The sequence below is a fragment of the Lycorma delicatula genome, chromosome 1, assembly GCF_047948215.1.
Source record: "Lycorma delicatula isolate Av1 chromosome 1, ASM4794821v1, whole genome shotgun sequence".
Taxonomy (NCBI): Eukaryota; Metazoa; Arthropoda; class Insecta; order Hemiptera; family Fulgoridae; genus Lycorma; species Lycorma delicatula.
The window spans coordinates 359,940,931-359,962,630 of record NC_134455.1 but is presented as its reverse complement, the minus strand read 5'-3'; the positions used below and the strand labels follow the sequence as shown (position 1 = coordinate 359,962,630).

The following is a 21,700-nucleotide window of genomic DNA, read 5'->3' as shown; positions in this document are numbered from 1 at the left end:
TTATAATAAAATCCTTAGGTATATAAACCACCCTTGGTTTCTTCTTTCATGACATCAGAAGAAACAATATTCCTACTATCCTAAGATTAAGTTAATGTGTCAGATCATTACTAGTGAATATCATTAAAAAAAACTATTTTCTGTTAAGTAAAAGAAAGCTTTACTTATTCAAATAAAAGGTAAATTATACTAGTAACACAAACATGTATTTATTTACAAAGTTCTTGCAAAGATACTATGTAAAGTTATATGTATATATATATATAAAAGATACTATATATAGTACATTCAAGTTGTGAATCAAGGATAGCAATCTCTTCAGGAAAAAATTTACCTTGCTGTCTTTCAATCAGTCTATAACTGTGTTATTTACTTCATCTGTTACCATTCATTTGTTATCCAAAGATTATTTTAAGTTTGGGAAAATTTGGAAGCAGTAAAAGTGAAATCAGAGTTACCAGAGGATGATCATCAATGATTTTCCAGCAAACTTTTCTAGTAGCGTTTATACTCCAGTATGTGGTTGCGCATTAAATGAACAGAGATTTCAGCAGTAACTAATTCTGTTAGTGATTTTGAATAGCAAACTGCAGCCTAGACAGTTTAAAATCGTATGTTTCCAAATTAATGATCGGTTTACAGAAAAAAAATCTATCATAAATTCTTTTTGTCTAAGAATTAATGATCATAATTTTCACAGATGAATGGGATCTTTAAACTACAGTTTATTCTGAATTTTGTAGTGCAAGTCTCATCTCCTGTTGTAATCTGATGTAGAATTTCAATGAGATCTCATTTCATTTACTAACTTTCTATCCATGCATTCATCACATATATATCTGGCAGATTTCTTGGAACTTATAAGGGACAGATCTTTTTGTTTTAGAGTGGAACAGTAATAATTTGATAAATGACAGATTGTAAAAGATTTGAAGAAGTCTTATTAATCATCTGCTTTCAGAATGTGGGCAACAACCTTGTTTGTAAAATCATAATTATCAATAAGCATTAAGATCATGCTTCAATATAACATCTGTTTTTACTACAACAAATAATTAAAAAATAATAAGTTAATTTCTTTTATTCATAAAACATTTCCACCTGACAAGGTGAACTTTAGCTAAACAGGAACTTTTAATCTTTGCAGTGACAGTAAGATGGTTTTTATATTGACATTCCACATTGTATCAGTACACCATTCAATTTTGATAAAACCCTCTGTTATTATTGATATATGAATAGCATATTATTAATCAGGAGATTTAAGACATTAATTACATACCAGTACTCATACAAAAATGTATTGATTGAGAGCTCTTTTACATGTTGTTGAACAGTTCCTAATAATGTCTACACCTCCAAATTACAGAGATCAAATAAAATTGTATAACATTTTAATAGGAATTTTAGAAAGTGATATGACTAAATTGAAGTGTATGAAAAAAGTGTACATAAATGTTAATTTTAAGTATTATCATGTATTATACACTTAATTCAATAAGGTAGTTGTAGTGGTATAGAATGTAAATTCTACAAGGGTTCTGTAATTACTAACAATGTTCATAATAAATTATAAATAACTATTTTTAATTCAATTACTAGAGAAAGTGAAAACAGGCACAAATTATTATCAGACTGCAAAATTTTTGCAATTTAACAATTTTAACCATATCTTGACTGTTTATCAACTGAGTTTTACAAATAAAACATTATTTTGTTTACAATAAAAGATCTTAAATTTTATCTATAAAACAAATATTTACAGAGCTATAGCGATTAGAAAAATTTAATGAGTGCCGTTTTGAAGTTTTTAAAGGTAAAGTTTTCAAAGTTATTTATTTTGCAGATGATATATACACCAAATTTTATTAAAATATTTCAATTCATTTTTAAGGTATATATTATTCTTGAAAAAAACAAACAAAATGGCAAACTTAGGGAAGATGAAGCAAGATAGGGCAATATCCAAGTGAACATTTTAATTTTATGTCCTGAATTAGTCCCTAAGTTTTTGCCAAAAACACTTTTTACATATAAATTGAAAAAATTAATCATAACACTATTTGAAAATTTTATTCTTCAAGTCTGTAATTACTCGTATATTAGCAGCTGAACTTGGATAGTACAACTTCAAATATTCAAGCCCCTGTATTCAATTATAGGATTAGACTAACTGATTGGGAATTTAGTTTTCCTTTCCTTTGCTATTTAAAAATTAAAAGAGATAAATAATATTAAAAAAATAACCACTTCTATCTATGACAGGGACAAAATTACAGAAACTTCTTTGTCAAGCATGTAGGATACTATATGTAAATCCCGATTAATATAATAACATTCTTTGACTTCATTACAGTGGTTCAGATTTTTTTGACTCAAATTTTAGCAATTAAAAAAAATATTTTGAAAGTACTGTAATTATACCTTCAGGAGGTATTTAAAATATAATAATGCAGTAACAAATTCAAGAGGAATTATATTTTTCATAGTTTATAGCATTGTCTTGTCTGTCATTGTCTATATATCACATAAGATTTATTACGCGTCAATAGCAGAAATGTTGTGCTTACACAATCTGTTGAAAACAGTTATAATTTCAAACCTCACAAAGTGTACAATGGTCATTTGATTCCTGTGAGCTATGAATTTAAAGCTTAGAAAAGTATATCACAAGAAAGTAGTAAGAAGTGATCTAACAACACTGTTTGCTAATTAAAAATTTGTTTTTTTTTACATATTTAATGAAAAGTAACCGGAATTATTAAGGATTATATAAAATTTAGTGATTATATGAAAAATCATCCAAAACTGCACATGTAGAATTATGTTCTTGGACAGTATATTCAAGAATGAATAAACATAGACTCTAAAGGTATTATATATTATATAATAAGGTAGTAACTTGTTCCCAGCATAAAACCTTTTACAAATATTTTCTGGTCTTTGAATCTTTCTGAATATTCTATATAATACACCATATAAAACTTAAGTTTTAATACGCAAGAGGTTTTTAACAGTTGAATTATTAAATTACTATCCACTCTGATTGGTTTTTGAGTTTTTTGATTTAGGCTATCCAGTCAATTAGATTAGTTACATAGTTTATTGGTTGGACACATAGGAAATACTGTATATCAGAATACATGATAATAATAGCTATCTAGTTTATTATTGGATAGTTTTAAACAATATTATATTCGTTTATTTGCATTATTTTTATTACCTTTTATACAAAAAATGATACATTAATTTGATAACAGATTAAAATTTTATCCATTACTTTCGACAGAAAATTTTAAGAACTCTTAAAGTAATACAGAATGTGGAATTGTTTTTACTCACCCATAACTACGACCTTAGGAGGTTCTTTATTTTCCATTGATTTCTTTCCATCTATAAGGCGTTCTTGACTAGCTGCAGCTGATGATCTTCCAATTGTAACAATAGCATCATCAAATGAGGTAAGTGTATGCGATCGTGCAAAACTTACATGTTTTGGCCTGGAATACAATTTTAAAGTACAAGTTGTGGCAGAACTGATTAAGCAGTTTTGAGGAGTAATAAAAAAGTAATGGGGGTTTATAGAGAAAGAATGTTTTTATTTTCTAAATTAGCAGTACATACCACTTAATAATCATTAAGTTTTGAAAAAAAAGTCCTCAAAATGGCGGTCGTTTGCAGCAACACATTGTTGGAGACGATCTCTAAACCTTTGTACAGCTCGTTCAGAAATAGCACAGGGTATGGCATTAACGTCTTTAATAATCTGCTCCCTTACCTATGGTAGGGTGTGAGGGCATTGTTTAAACAGATATCCTTAAAGAAAGAAATCACAAATTCTTAAATCGCAAGACTGCTTAAGCCACCCCACATCACCCCTCAGAGACCTGATATCTGGGAAAACTTTTTCTCAAAATATTGATGAATTTTGGACTGTGTGAATAGTAGCCCCATTCTGTTGGAATCAAAAGTCCCCAATCCCTCTCTTCAACAATTTTTTCCATTCTGGGCTGCAGAAAATTTTGCAACATTAAGACATAACTTTCAGAATTCTCAGTCATGGTCACGCCATCCCTCTCAAAGAAGTACACGCTATCATGTCAAATCATGATATGGCAAACCACACCATTAGTTTAAGGGAGTCTAACAGTCTTTTGTGAATGATTCGAGTATTATTTTCAGCTCAGTAGTGAAAATTTGATTTATTCACAGTCCCACTGAGGTGAAAATGTGCCTCATCACTACTGAAGACAGCTGTCTCAGGAGTGATCATTTGTTTACAAAGATTTTGGTGGTTGGCATAATCTGCTGGGTTCAATTTTTGAAACATCATTATTTTGAAGGGTTGAAAATTCAAATGGAAATGCAGAATCCTCCTCAAAATGTGGTCTGACATCCCAAGGCAAAACCATGCCTCTGAGCAGAACGTCTTAGCGAATGCTCAATCACTGATCTCACCAGCTTCACATTTTCTAGTGTTCTAATGGACCTGTGATGGCCATGTGTACCTCTTTTTAGTATCCTACCAGTTTCCTCCAACTGCCTATCCAGGACCGAATTATGTTCGCAGTACGAACGACATTGTTATCCAGAATGCTGAACTGTCACCGAAAAGCTCTTTCCATTGAAATTGCAGATCAATTATTTTAAAAACACGCATACATGATAAAGCCATGATATCCTCCAATCCAAAACATGTGGGCTACTGAAATAGGTTAACTGACAGAAGAGAGGGAGACTACTTTGTGCACCTGCCTAACCCCACCACTGCTCGTGTGTTGACCCCCTTTTAACAGCGTAGTCAATTCTGCTGTAACGTGTATAACATTAAAAACATGTAACAAAAAATTCCTACGCATATTGTTCTTCAGAAGTAATTGAAATTAGCTGTTTTTCTTATTACTTTGTAGATAGTTTTTCTACAGCTCTGTGAATTGACACTATGCAGTAAAGTGAACATGTAGATTTTATCTTTATATGGGACAGTACTATAAATGAGGTACATCTCTAATGTAAAGACTGCTGGGGAATTTCTTTCCTTAAGTTTGGCAAACCTGTATTGTTCATGACCATGCTAGTAATGTACACACTGCATTGTTGTCTGTAAATTGTTGTAGTATCTTTGATTACATGTGAGTTATTACGTTATAAAATGAATAGGAAAATCAATGTTGCTGCGGATTGTGAAATATGTGGTCATACGTTTTTCAAACCATCAAAATAAAAAAAAAAAATAAATAAATAAAAATAAATGAAGCCGGTTGAGATTTATACACAGTTGGTTGCTGTGTATGGTGATAATGTAATGAATGAAAGAAACGCCAGAAAATGATATGAAAGGTTTAGAAATAACAGAATTAATGTGCAAGATGAAGAACGTTCAGGGTGGTCCTCAATAATCACAGAGGACTTGTTGAAACATATTGAAGATGAAATCAGAAAATATCATCGCTCAACGATTTGAAACCGACCTGGCCCTTCTTTTTTCTGATGTTTCTACTGCAAAACTATGTACATTACGGTGCGCCATTCAAAATCGGCGACTTGGGCGGCTGACCGATGTCATTTTACTGCCGCAAAATAATGCACGTCTACATGTTACCGGTCCAACACATGATTTACTGAGAACATTTGAATGAGAAATTTACAATCACTTACCATATAGTCCAGACTTAGCTCTTTCTGATTACCATTTGTTTGGAAATTGGAAGAACTGTTGAGTGGTAAACAATTCACGGGTGACGATGATAATCAGTGGCTAAATGGACTGGCACCAGAAGAATATGACATGGGTATATTGAAGCTGGTGTATCGTTACAATAAATGTCTTATTCATGTGGCGATTATATAGAGAAGCAGTATAAGGTATGCCGTTTAAAAGAAATGAAAACTATTTATAAAGTTTTCAGAATAAATTTTTTTTACAATGAAACAGTATTTACTATAGAGATAACCTCTCGTAGAACCTTTATAACTACTACATTACCAGATCTATAAAATACAACTTTCTTATAAAGAAATTATAAGTAGAAAACAAGTTCTGATGGTGAAATTCTATAAACTGAAAATACTATTCTTTATAGAAATTTCTTTAAGGGTATCTCAAATACTAAATAATGTTTATAAAGCAATTTTTTTTTTTTAATTGAAATCAACCCATTTTCACTTATAAGAGTATGAATAGTTTTTTGTCTTGTTCAAGAGAATGTTACAAAACAATATTCTTTAAAACCGTATTATTTATTGATTTTTTTTAACAGAAATTTTTAAAAATCTTAATTTTCTGCACAACTGTTTAATATGGTTAAAATTATTATTATTTCATATATTTATAAATTTTATGTTTATTTGAGTTTTAATTACATCTCACAAATTTTACCATGATTTCTCTTAATCTGAATGGTGAAGTAGGTAGGGCAGTTCCTTTTTCTTCTGAGGTATACTACACAAATTATTTGTAACATTAACTAAATAATCTATTTACCTACCTGAATAAAATATTTATTTATTTAATTTTTGAAATTTATAACATTTATTTTTTCACTTCAAATTTCAAAAAAAGTATTAAGACTGATATAAAATTTGTTTTAAATTATATTTTTATTTATTAATTCAATAAATATATGATCTTTTTTCAAAAGTTATTTTTTTATTATTTTTAAGATTTTTTAATAAATTTTAATACATATGTAGGATATATTTATCCTACATTATGTTCAGAAAAAAAAGAAAAAAAAATTGACTTAAATCTTCATCTTAAAACAGAAATAACCAAACAAATCTCAGAAAATAAATTTAATCTAGGAGAAATACCTACTTGTTTTTTTGTGTTGTATCAGTAAATGTAATTTACTGAAGGAAAACTTATTTGAATAATAAATTTTTAAATATTAGATAGAATTAAACAATTGCACATATAACATATTTTCATTAACAAAATTCTTGACAATTTTAACGTTTAAAAGTCAAATAGAGAACTAATCGTTCTCATTTTGATTTTTCTGAAGGTGAGTCTGAATTAGTTCCTGGATTTACTATTGAGTATATATCTTTTGGATTTTCTTTACTTTTTTCATTTGAGTATTGTAATAAGATGTATGTCTTAATATTTTTTGGTGATGTTTGTATGAATTTTTTTTTCAAAGTTGCTTTTATTGTTTATTTTTTGTATGGGTTTGTGGTTCTTTTCCTCATTTCATTATGATAAGCTGATGTATGGGTAATTTTGTTTTTTAATTTATTTTCAGTTAGATAATCAGTTTTTTCCGTTATTTTTATTTTTATTTTTTGTATTTTGGCTGAAACTAATCATTCTCCTTTTGATTTTTCAGAAAGTGAGTCTGAATTACTTTCTGGATTTAATGTTGATTATAAATCTTTTAGAGTTTCTTTATTTTTTTATCTTGCATATTTATGTATGCTCTCTCTCTCTCTCTCTCTCTCTCTCTCTCTCTCCACATATATATATATATATTAGAAAACTAGCAAAATTTGTACAAATATTTAAAACCTTAATCTCCTACATAAACAATGAAGATATTATCATTACTTTACATTTTGTAAGAGAAAAATAAATTCTAAGAAAAGAATATGTTTAAAAAAGTGGACAGGATTTTTTTCAAAAAATTATGCAAATTTTTTATCATGAAGAAACAAATTGTGTTACAAAGAAAATAACAAAAAAATTACATAATTTTTCAATTTCAAACCTTAAATTATTGATTTTTAAATACTGAGAAAGTTACTGTTCAGTAATATTACTAGTGATATTTGTTATAAATTTCTTATAATTTTATAACATGAATTGGCTTTGAAACCAATGCGTTTGTGGGCAAATTTTTTTGCATAATTGATTTTGATTTTAATACGCTATTTGAAATGAATGGTACATAAATAATTCTCAAATAGTTAAATTCAAGTAAATTACCTGTGAGGTGTGATTGGCAGTGCAGGTGGAGGTGGAGGAGGCGGGAGATAAGGGTGTGCTGGACACGTTTCATGTCTTCCAACTAAATATTCAGAACTGTAGCTCATGTAATGTGGCCCAGGACTTCTTCTTGGGTAACTATTGCACATATCAAATCCATCTGGCTGCAAAGGACGAGGGCGCTCCTGTATCTCAACAACCATACATCACTTTATTATAGTAAATGATGTTTATTGAAGAAAAACTCATTTGAATGAGAAATTTTGAAATATTAGACAGACTTAAACAATTGAACATAAAATATATTTTCATTAACAAAATTTGACAATTTTAATATTTAAAAGTCACTTTACTATTTTTTTTTTTTTGTTATAATCTATAGTCAAATTACCAAAAGACTCACCAGGTTTAAATAAAAAATTAAGTAAAAGTTCAACACAAAGAAGATTCTTATATTTCTTTGAAGATGCATTTATTTTGTAAATATGTGTGTGGTATTTTAATTTCTGTTTTCAGGAACTGTATTTATTTTCAAGTGAATTTTCTATTTTTGGGTTATAAATAATGGTCTTTTTGAATTCATTCTCAGATATGTTTTCTCTTTCTTTTTTGCAACTGCATAGAAATTATTTTAATTTCTTACTTATCTTCCTTGCTGATTTTTTTTAGTTTTATTTTCTCATGTTTGCTGCTAAAATAGATATGCTCTATTTAAACCTGAAATTATTAAATAAGACTTTTTTCTTGTACCACCAATAATATATTTGGCCAGGCCTAGATTTCTTTTAGAGTAGGTAAGTAATTAAACAATATATAGTAAGCCAGTTTACACGAAGACTAATAAAAAATAAAGTTACAGAATGCAAAATTAAATTTTTATAACTAAATTTTACATCATATTGATCTCACAGAATTATTTTTTTCAAATAATTTCCAAAAATCTTCATACTGAAATTCAGGATATTTTTATATGACAAAAAAATTTCTTTCGGAAACACTTTTACACATTTCAACTGTATCATTTGCCATATAAAATTAAAAAAAAAAAATGATTTTACATTCTCAATTAAACATTGTATTGTTTCTTGCAAGAATGACAAACAGGTCCAGAATAAATTTATTGTAGCTGTTTACTTATTATCTAATCACGTCAATTCTGACTTTATATTTCATTCAGTGAATAAGTAAGGCAGCAACAAATTTATTCTTTTTTATTTTATTATGCTGCTACAGAACTACTATAGTGGTTTCAAAAAAAACATACAAAAAATATTTGAAATAAATTATGATATACTACAGTGGATTAAAATGTTTGACAAAGATATTTTACATAATATATATCTTATTAATCAACATGTTAAGTGCAGCTAAAATTACTCAAACCTCACTGGGTAATTTTCTGCTTTCTAGGAGCTGCATTATCTCTTCATTTAGTGCTGTGGTGTCGAAAGTCTTAGAACGTTTTTCAGTGTGTATTTCTTTCAATATTTTATATTTGACTTTTAATATTATTTTATTATTGTACAGCAATATCCAAAAATGTATTTACTTCTCTTTTTGAATATTCAAGCCTGGTCCTGAATAGGTTAAATAGGGTTTTGAAACGCACTGTGATTTTTATCAAATGTTGTTCCCTCTCATTGTTTTGATAATTTATCCTTGCAGCTTATTAATTTAGGAATGCTAAAATATTAATTTTTTAATATAATATTACAGCTATTGTTTTCATCTGAAGAAATAATTAATGTAACTATTTAATTATTTTTTGTTTGACAAATGACAATCGCATTTTTCATTCTGGGACCAGTATGTAGCAATGGTACCAGTCTTGTGAAATTTAGCTTGGTCAAAACAATTATTAAAAAGTATTTTTATCAAAAGTATCCCAGCAATCCAACAATTTGTCCACCATCAACTTATTTGTCTAATTTTATGTTTCAGAACAATACTTTTTTCCAATCCCTCACAACATAAATGACATAGTTAATGCAAACATTTTTCATGTAGATTACATCAAATGTGATAAGATCTGTCAATATGAGTTCATATTCATAAGAATCTAAACGGATATTAACAATCTTTATTTAGTTGTTGTTGGTTAATGAACAATTTGTTTGTACTTGTCTATTTTAGCAAAGCCGTGGACATATTGTATTTTAATATGTTTATTATAAGTATGTTTTATGCAAATCTACCCCAAAAAGTGGGTAATGCAAGGGGATTAAATGTTGGGGAAGGGGCCCTAGACAGAATCTTTGCCCTCATGCTATATACAACCTATTTTTATCTCTGTCAACTGTATTTTTTTTTTATTTGTTTGTAAAATGAAAATAATATTAACAAAATTATTATTTCACAGATTTATAAAAAAAATTTTGAAAGACAAGTAATTTTGTGTCTATTTTATTTTTAATTACATTATATTATTTTGTTTCTGTTGGTATTTTCATTCGGTTTTTCGAGCTAAAAACTGATAAATAATTTCATTACTTAGTATTTTTCTAGCTGGTAATTGTACATATCTTTCTTCGACTTGAATAGATAATAAAACACTAAAAACAACTAGTGCAGTACTGGTCTCCCACGTAAGGAATAACTACTATGGTACTAGACTTGAAGGATACAAATTAAGTAAAGTTATTCCAAGCTTGTCTAACGTGCACATTAACTTGGATATTGTAGAAGGTACACTATGATCTAAGAGATGGCACCACTAGTAAAAGCTGCATTCTGGCAGCTGGAATGCAGTCTTTACTGTAGTTACTTACTGGTGTCGCATTCTTTTATCACTCTTCACTCTTCTGTGATAAGAAATTCTGACAAGTGAAACCTTAATGCGATAGCTTACATAATGTTCTATCCAATTCTGAAGAATGGAATAATGTTTAATATAGTTGCATCCAGTAGCTGATTAATCAGGATTAACATTACATAGAATGATAAAACAATAACTGATGACAGTAATATGAAGAATTCAGAAAATAATATTAGCACATGAACATGACTTCAACAAAAGGTCTTTCTTTGGATAATCAAGGAGAATTTGACTAGTCTGATAATCAAAGAATTCAGAATCAAAGAAAATATGTCATAACTTTTATAAAAGTGTAGGTAGCTAATTTAACCACGACTAAATTTTACTGTATATTTCACCATTCTATCACAGGAATGAATTAATTCACATTTTTAGTCTTTGAACCATTTAATCAAACATTATTATTCTAAAACTTTCAGAACTTTAACAATAATATTGCCCAGTGTATCATATAAATTTTTCAAATGTATCTCAGAATAAAGTTAATTCAAATGGATGCTTTAAAGTATCTTGAATTATCATGGTACAATTAATACTATGTTTATAAAAGAAAATACAAACATATAATATATACCATTCGAATATTTTCTTCATCTTCTGGAAACCATGTGTAAGCATGTGGATCATTACATATTGATTTTGGTCTCCGATGGAAATACATTCCATCATCATGAGGAAAATATCGAGGCCAACGAGGAAGAGGTGCATAATCATGCATAGGACGTCTGTACAAGTCATGGAGATTTTCATCTGAAGGAACCTTACGACGGACACAAACTGTCAGTAAGCTAGGACTACGTGAACTGCATGATGAATCCTGAAAAGTAGTAAAAATTTTAATTATTAACAAATTATATAACTTTTAAATCAGTTACATTATAAATAATGAGACAAATTTAATTTCAATTTGTACTTTCATACAGATAATTCATGGAATTTCAGATAGCTAATAAAAAATTAGGCAGTTTTTAGGTACAGCCTCTTTTCACACTTCTAGAAAATATATATAAAATAAATTATTTTTTAAAGAAGTGATTCATAATACTGTGTAATTATATTTGAACCCTCTACAAACAAATTTTTGTTTATAAAACATGTTTATTTATCATAAATAAAATCTCACAAGTAATACAAACAATAAAATTTATTCTTACTTTTTAATACATTTTAATGCACTATTAATAAAACAAATATTCTAATGTACTTTTTTTGTTATTTTATAAAAGTTAATTTAATTACAGAAATAAAAAGACTTTTTGCACTAACTAAATAACAAAATATCAACTATTAAATTTTTAGGAAAGTATGAGGTGTGAAATAACGAGAGTAATGCCGCTACAGAAGAACTGCGCATATGCCAAATTCATAAAACAAACAGCTGTGTAGTGTAAAGCCTTCTCTTGAAACTGTTGCCAGTCCAGTTTCTGTAGACATATTATTCTGGCCGTGGTCTTCGTTTGGATAATATCTGTTTTTTTTTGTTTTGCCGAAAAAATGATAAGTGTTTTATTAGAGCAAAGAATTATTGTGAAATTTCATATGAAACTTGGAAAAACCATAATGAAACTTATCTTTTATTAAAAAAAAAAAAAAACTATATGGCAATGATTGTTTATCACATGTGCGGGTTTTTGAATAGTTCAAGTGTTTCCAAGATGGCTGAGAAGACGTTGAAGATGATGTTCATCCGGGTTGCCCTTCCACATCAAAAACAGATAAATATATTGAAAAAATTGGCAATCTGATCCGATCTGACTGTCAGTTAACTATTCGTGCAATTGCTGAAACTGTAGGAATTGACAAAAATGCATAAGGCAAATTTTACATAACAATTTTAACATACAAAAGCTGGGTTCTTTATCACGACAACACATCACCTCACACTGCATTGTCTTCAGGATGTTTCTAGCCAAGTATAACATCCCAGTATTAGACCATCCACCTTATTTGCCTGACCTGGCACCATGTAACTTTTATCTATCCTCCAAGGTCAAATCTGCATTAAAAGGAACAAGATTTCAGACCACTGTAGCTGTGAAAGAAAAAGCGACACGCGTCATTAAAGAACTCAGAAGAATACTTCCAGCACTGTTTTGAATAATGGAAGATTCGCAAGAAGCATTGCAAGGATAGAAGAGGGGAATTTATTGAAGTGAATAATAACTAAATGCGTATAAATTTAAAGTAAAATATTATACAGCATTATTCTCGTTATTTAATAGCCACAACTCGTAAAGCTTTTTATTCAATTTATTATTTTTGATATTTTTAATTTTGCCTTACAGTTGTGGGAAGAGGTAATATCCACGTTCATTCATCTCCTGACCTCTGAAGAAGCTAATATTTCTTATTCCTTAGTTGCTTATTTAATTATAAGATAAATTGGGTTGTCAGTTTGGCTGAAATTTCCTAATTGACCTTTTACCTGATTCTTTAAAATAGTGAAAATAAAAAAATACTTAGCATGACAGTATTTTCTTTGTCATTGCTAATGCGTGTGTAGATAATACATCTTGTCTGTCTCTGCTGGTATAGGTAATTGATACAATTCTATCACTACATTATTATTGCAGTTATTCGAACCACTTGTGTTTCACATTTACCTTTTTTCTATTATTTTTACCTCATTGATACGAAATGATGCATTGCATTTCAATAACACGCAACATTTTATTTTATGATAATTGTGTTATTTTCCAAAAAGAAGATTATGAAGATAATCTGAAGTGGGGAAAGTGGATGTTGAGAAGTAGTGGTAACTGCAACGATCTACTAAAGGTATAGATAAAGTAAATAGTTTTCTTTTTTAAATACAGTAAATTTTCTAAAAATAAATTATTAGATTGTAAAAGAAACCAAAGTGAAATTACATCGTCAATCTATTAGGTCAGGAGAACAGATCAATTCTACATTAATGGAATAATGATTTATATTTAAAGATTTTTTATAACAGCATTTTTTTAGAAATGTAGTACATATGTTACTTAATTGGCATGGAGATGTACCAGGAGTTTATATTGTAATAAGACCAGTATAATGGACCTCTCTTTTTTGTCTGTTTAGCCTCTGGAACCACCATAAGATATTACTTCGGAGGATGATATGTATGAATGGGAATGAAGTGTAATCTTTTAAAGTCCCAGGTCGACCACTCCTGAGAAATGTAGTTAATCAAACCCAACCACCAAAGAACAGTATTAGAGTGTCCACAATCTAATATTTAAATCTGTATAAAAGTAACTGCCTTTACTAAGATTTGAACCTTAGAACTCTCAACTTCAAAATGAGCTGATTTTCGATGATGAGTTAACCACTATACTAGCCTGGTAGATCAGTATAATGGTCCTGAGTAATGGATTTCTATCAATTAAGAAGAAAGTAGTAGAAAATATAACAATGGGACGAATCCTGATAGGGGATAAAAGGATTCTGCTAGTAAAACTAACAGGTGCATTTAACATTGTCCTTTGCAACACTGCCCAATGAAACACTACAAACAGATGTTGTTCCACGAGAAAAATTACCAGAGCAGAGTAGATATGCACGGGAAAATGTAATACTTGACCAATATTTCTCACGCTTTGATTTGAATCGAGTCCTGCAGGTCAAGAGGATAAGAGTGTAAATACTCCAAGGAAGACAAGTTGAAATCAGTTATAAGCGAGGAGTTATTATGTGAATTTGAAGTGAGACTATCCTGCGAGGAGGTCAGCGAGTAAGTGAAGGAGCGAATCTCTAGTGCATGTTTGTAAAACATGTAAAGTGATATCATAAGCATTCCAGGAGGACATTGGGAGACCACAAGGGTTGTTTGGTGAGTTACTGTTAGACAATTAGTGAAAGGGATGAAGTATTCCGTTCATTCATAAACTACAGAGTAGTTTTATTTGTTAAAAAGGAAAGGTATTTGTAGTAAAAGAACTTTAAACTAATCTTCTCCTTGTGGTAATACAGTAACAGTTTGTTAAAAGTGTAAATATTAGCGGTCATGATAACACTTTTTTGTCAATGGGACTGAATTCTGGTTTTCAATACTTAACTACCTGTAAATAAATCCTGACGATTACTTTAAATTCTGTTTTGTATGTAATCACTGTTTTATTATTATTATTATTATTTGTTATTATTGTTGTTTGTTATTATTATTGATTTGTCTTATTTTATATTACTTATTTTCTTAAAATAATAAATTGTAATTATATAAACATTTTTAAATTGTTACTTTCTCAATATCCTGATCGAGCCACGAACACGCAACAATATTTATGTAAGTATAATCTTTGGTAAAAGCACAATAGTCCTCATCCTTAAAAAATTACAATGTTCTCTTCATTCACACCAGACGACAGAACTATTTTCACATAACTGGATAGTTCAGCTAAGGACAAAGGGTCTTATAATGCTTTTTATAAATTAACAAACTGTTTATAAAATTTATTACTACCTATTTAAAATAAAATTGATACATTGCTCAAATAATTTTCATCTTCTGAATTGTGATTTATTTTGCAGTTTTTTTTTTATATTATGTATTTTACATGTTTGGTATCTTTGCAAATTTAAAAAAATTTATTTCATTTGTTTCATTTTATTTATTTATATGAATTTTATTTTATTTATATTATATATTTTATGATTCGGGTTTTACAGCATTTTCCCTTGATTCACCCAGGCAAATATTAAGGCAGCATATCCCAGTTTAATCCTTGAAACAGCATACCTACTCACATCTGATATGTATTATTAGATACATATTATGTATTTAATACATAATATAATGTTATATTTGCAAAAAGTTTTCTTAAACAAAATCAAAATGATACTACCGTTGAGTCATTACTTTACAACTTTTTGGAAGCTCATTACTATTTTTCCAATAAAAACAGAGATGCATAGTTATGCTTTGTGCTACTATGAATGAAATGAAACTGACACCTTGAATGATTTTCAAGTGAAACACTTATCTAAAATTGGAATAAAAGGTGCCATTGTTAGATAAGGAATAAAAGGATAAACTGACTGGTAACTAATTATAATGATGGTTGATGTTGAAATTATTTAATGCACCATTAATACAAAAAAAACATAAAAAATAAAAATAATTACACTAGGTAATACTAGAAAGTATTATTTACTATATAAAACTATTTACTTAGAAAATTATTACTAAAAATACTAGTAATATTTGTTTAGCTTGTAATTAAAAGTTGATTACATAGTTGAATTGATCACTGAAGAGCAACGACCTTGAATACTCTTGAATACTTTCTAACGATATAAATCATTAAAACATCATATGAAATCATTCTTTGATATGCATTAGCAATGAGTATTTTTCTTTCTTAGAATAAAGATACTTTATTTAATCTGTTTTAAGCCTTAATTCATCATAATATTTAATTACGGTAAGATAAAATTACAGTTATTAACTTCTCATCATTGATTTATACCATGTGCTTTTTGACATTAGTTAATATCTTTTTTAAATTTTTATTTCTTTTTGTGTATGTACTTGTGCGTGTGCGCGTATGTACTTTTTTGTATTTTTATTTATATTAGGTGATTTCTCATACATAAATGTAGGCACACTTCTAAATATTTTGTAGGAAGAAATAAAACAAATCTTGAAAGTTAAATTAGTATTTTATTACAAATATATACTCTAACTTTAAGTATATTGTATTACAAATTACATTTTTATTATTATTATATTTTTTAAATTGTTTTCTCTTTATAACCCTTGAACCTCTTTAGATTAGGGGTATATAATGAAATGTTTTTTTTAATTTCAAACATACTCTATTTTCACTAAAAACTAAAAACTTAAAAAAAACTAAAAATATGACATCGCTACTGCATAAAAAAAGATATAAACTATTTTTAATAAATCATAAACTTACAGGTAAAATGAAATAAGTAATAAAATAATTATCATGATAAAACTATTTGGCCTACTCATCCATAATAATAAACTATAAAATAAGAGAGCTCAAAAATTACTAGAATTATAAAAAAAAACTCTCATAATTTTATACATTTTAAAACTATTAAATTCTCTAAACAAGTCAATCAATTTGAATATCATTGAACCTTTCATGAAAGGGTAAATTTTATTACCATTGTCAATTTTTAGGATATAAGTTATAAAACTTCAAAAGTATTTTTAGATCAAACAAATTTACAAAATTGTATGCCTTATTTTACGCTCAAGTTTCCTGAGTAATTATTATTATAACAGAATATTTTCTACACACATTAGAACACAATCAATACTTTTTTGTATTTAGCCAAATCGAGACCGTGCAAATAAAAATAATGTAATAACCATATATATGTTTATATTAAAAATAAATTACGAAATAAACTTAAAGTACCAAACAAATGACGATACTATTGGTGTTGTTTAGGCGCAGATGAGCGTTTTTAAATTAATTTATTTGCTTATATATTTTATTAATAATATATTTTTTAAACTTTATTAAAGGTACAACACTTTTTAGATGCTTTTATGAATTTAATTGTTACTTTTTTGTTTTTTTTTTGCTTTAAATATGTCTGTAAATAAAAGTATATTTAGAAGGGACGTAATAATTTAGGATAAAAACAATTAAACAAAAATTACTGAATAGTACTTTTTTACTTCATGATTCCTGCATAAGCAATGAAATTATATTAAAAGATGTACCCAAAATAAAACTGAGTATCAAAAAAATGTGAAAAAAAGAACATTGAGAAGAGAACAATTTTCAAATTGAAAGTAGAATTTCTACAAAATTCCACAATAAATCGACAAAATCCACAACAAGTATAAAATTTAATTTTCAAAATAAATGGGAAAAAATAACATGACTTCCTAAAAAATGTATTATTACTAACTGTATAACTAAACGCTAATATTAATTCAATAATATTTATGATGTATTATCAAAATAAATAGAATTGTACGTTGAAAAACACGACATAAAAACTAAACATAATGGAATTCAGTTTTTATAATAAAAAATAAAACGTTTTATATCAACACCATTGATACTTCTGACATCACTGCCGTTCTGTATGAATAAAAACAGAAAGTAGATTGAAATTTTTTATACAAAGAACAGAAATCTTTGAAATATATATACTATTTCATAAAGAGGAAGAAGGTATTTTTTTCGTTCGGGATAAACAAAAAACTACCTGATCTATCGCTACTAAATTTTTACCCATGTTTCTTGGCATAACTAAGAAGGTTTTTGGATATATTTCATCACAAAAAAAAAAAAAAAATATATATATATATATATACATATGTTACAACATTTTCCCCAAAAGTAAGTGTACTGATTTTTAATTATCTATTGAACTTACCTGAAATTATAAGTTGTCTCCTTCAAAGTATGACCTTTGGGAAGTTACACAGCGGTTCCAACGTTTCTTCCACCGTTCGCAGCAGTACCGAAATTAATTTTCCTTAAGTGTGTGTAGCTCATCAGTTGCAGGTTTTTTTTATATATTTTTTCCAACGTCCCGAAATGATGACCTTTGAACTTTAGTTTCAATTTAGAAAAGAGGTATAAATTGCACGGAGCAAGATCTAGGCTGTAGGGAAGCTGTGGAAACAAGGGAATATTTTTCTTTGCCAGAAATTCGCGAATTGAAAGCGAAGTGTGAGCTGGCGCGTTATCGTGGTGCAGCAGTCAATCATGTGAGTAGTGTAGTAATGCCGGTTCTGGGACAAGGACAAAGGTCAAAGCAACGTTGCCAAACCTAACCTAGCCTAAGGCAAGGTTGCCAAACCTAACCTTGGTCAAAGGTCACGCCGTTTCTGGGACAAGCAACGTTGCCAAACCTAACCTAGCCTAAGGCAAGGTTGCCAAACCTAACCTACGTTGTCAAATCTAATGCAACAGTGTCAAACCTTACCCAAGGGTGAGATATGGCAACACCGCAATAGATTTGGCAACGTCGCGATATACTTGTCCACGTAGCATTAGGGCACGCAATAGATTTGGAACACCTCAACATAATAATAATAAAGGTCACGCGCATAATAATAGTAATAGTAATAGTGCTGGCAACGTCGCACGCACGCAATAGATTTGGAAACACCTCAACATAATAATAATAACAATAATAATAATAATAATTGTTTTAATTTTGTGTGTGTAATCAGCGCGTTCGGTTTTCCTGTTTACCAAGAGAGAAAAAATAGTTTAATCATATATGTTATCTTTAAAATAATAATTGTGCGGTTTTAAGTTCGTCGTCATTTTTTTCGTGCTAATAATAATAATAATAGTTTAATCATATGTTATCAAGTCCTCCGCGTCAGTTGATAACAATAATAATTTCTGTAATTCCCCTTTTCGCGCGGTTTTCCTGTTTACCAAGAGAAAAAAAATATATTACTATTAAATTATAATAATAATAATAATATTTTTAAAACAATATCTCTTATCTTTTGTAGCAAATGTATTTTCGCGCCGAGCGCGGTTTTCCTGTTTACCAAGAGAAAAAAAAATATTACTATTAAATTATAATAATAATAATAATAGTTTAATTATATATGTTATCAAGTCCTCCGCGTCAGTTGATAATAATAATTTCTGTAATTCCACTTTTCGCGCGGTTTTCCTGTTTACCAAGAAGGAAAAAAATGACGACAAACTTAAAACCGCACAATTATTATTTTAAAGATAACATATATGATTAAACTATTTTTTCTCTCTTGGTAAACAGGAAAACCGCACGCGCTGATTACACACACAAAATTAAAACAATTATTATTATTATTGTTATTATTATTATGTTGAGGTGTTTCCAAATCTATTGCGTGCGTGCGACGTTGCCAGCACTATTACTATTATTATGCGCGTGACCTTTATTATTATTATGTTGAGGTGTTCCAAATCTATTGCGTGCCCTAATGCTACGTGGACAAGTATATCGCGACGTTGCCAAATCTATTGCGGTGTTGCCATATCTCACCCTTGGGTAAGGTTTGACACTGTTGCATTAGATTTGACAACGTAGGTTAGGTTTGGCAACCTTGCCTTAGGCTAGGTTAGGTTTGGCAACGTTGCTTGTCCCAGAAACGGCGTGACCTTTGACCAAGGTTAGGTTTGGCAACCTTGCCTTAGGCTAGGTTAGGTTTGGCAACGTTGCTTTGACCTTTGTCCTTGTCCCAGAACCGGCATTACTACACTACTCACATGATTGACTGCTGCACCACGATAACGCGCCAGCTCACACTTCGCTTTCAATTCGCGAATTTCTGGCAAAGAAAAATATTCCCTTGTTTCCACAGCTTCCCTACAGCCTAGATCTTGCTCCGTGCAATTTATACCTCTTTTCTAAATTGAAACTAAAGTTCAAAGGTCATCATTTCGGGACGTTGGAAAAAATATATAAAAAAAACCTGCAACTGATGAGCTACACACACTTAAGGAAAATTAATTTCGGTACTGCTGCGAACGGTGGAAGAAACGTTGGAACCGCTGTGTAACTTCCCAAAGGTCATACTTTGAAGGAGACAACTTATAATTTCAGGTAAGTTCAATAGATAATTAAAAATCAGTACACTTACTTTTGGGGAAAATGTTGTAACATATATATATATATATATATATATATTTTTTTTTTTTTTTGTGATGAAATATATCCAAAAACCTTCTTAGTTATGCCAAGAAACATGGGTAAAAATTTAGTAGCGATAGATCGGGTAGTTTTTTGTTTATCCCGAACGAAAAAAATACCTTCTTCCTCTTTATGAAATAGTATATATATTTCAAAGATTTCTGTTCTTTGTATAAAAAATTTCAATCTACTTTCTGTTTTTATTCATACAGAACGGCAGTGATGTCAGAAGTATCAATGGTGTTGATATAAAACGTTTTATTTTTTATTATAAAAACTGAATTCCATTATGTTTAGTTTTTATGTCGTGTTTTTCAACGTACAATTCTATTTATTTTGATAATACATCATAAATATTATTGAATTAATATTAGCGTTTAGTTATACAGTTAGTAATAATACATTTTTTAGGAAGTCATGTTATTTTTTCCCATTTATTTTGAAAATTAAATTTTATACTTGTTGTGGATTTTGTCGATTTATTGTGGAATTTTGTAGAAATTCTACTTTCAATTTGAAAATTGTTCTCTTCTCAATGTTCTTTTTTTCACATTTTTTTGATACTCAGTTTTATTTTGGGTACATCTTTTAATATAATTTCATTGCTTATGCAGGAATCATGAAGTAAAAAAGTACTATTCAGTAATTTTTGTTTAATTGTTTTTATCCTAAATTATTACGTCCCTTATAAATATACTTTTATTTACAGACATATTTAAAGCAAAAAAAAAACAAAAAACTAACAATTAAATTCATAAAAGCATCTAAAAAGTGTTGTACCTTTAATAAAGTTTAAAAAATATATTATTAATAAAATATATAAGCAAATAAATTAATTTAAAAACGCTCATCTGCGCCTAAACAACACCAATAGTATCGTCATTTGTTTGGTACTTTAAGTTTATTTCGTAATTTATTTTTAATATAAACATATATATGGTTATTACATTATTTTTATTTGCACGGTCTCGATTTGGCTAAATACAAAAAAGTATTGATTGTGTTCTAATGTGTGTAGAAAATATTCTGTTATAATAATAATTACTCAGGAAACTTGAGCGTAAAATAAGGCATACAATTTTGTAAATTTGTTTGATCTAAAAATACTTTTGAAGTTTTATAACTTATATCCTAAAAATTGACAATGGTAATAAAATTTACCCTTTCATGAAAGGTTCAATGATATTCAAATTGATTGACTTGTTTAGAGAATTTAATAGTTTTAAAATGTATAAAATTATGAGAGTTTTTTTTTATAATTCTAGTAATTTTTGAGCTCTCTTATTTTATAGTTTATTATTATGGATGAGTAGGCCAAATAGTTTTATCATGATAATTAT

General features: G+C 28.6%; 1 protein-coding gene across 1 annotated transcript in view; it reads right to left on the bottom strand.

Annotated features, from left to right (window-relative positions):
• Positions 1 to 21,700, bottom strand: part of LOC142334481 (uncharacterized) — a 266,080-nt gene that overhangs the window by 137,596 nt on the left and 106,784 nt on the right. The window contains exons 4-6 of the mRNA XM_075382546.1: positions 11,317 to 11,559; positions 7,928 to 8,112; positions 3,343 to 3,500 (exon numbers count right to left, since the gene is read on the bottom strand). Coding sequence (XP_075238661.1) covers positions 3,343 to 3,500; positions 7,928 to 8,112; positions 11,317 to 11,559 — 586 coding nt within the window. The remainder of the gene's footprint in view (positions 1 to 3,342; positions 3,501 to 7,927; positions 8,113 to 11,316; positions 11,560 to 21,700) is intronic.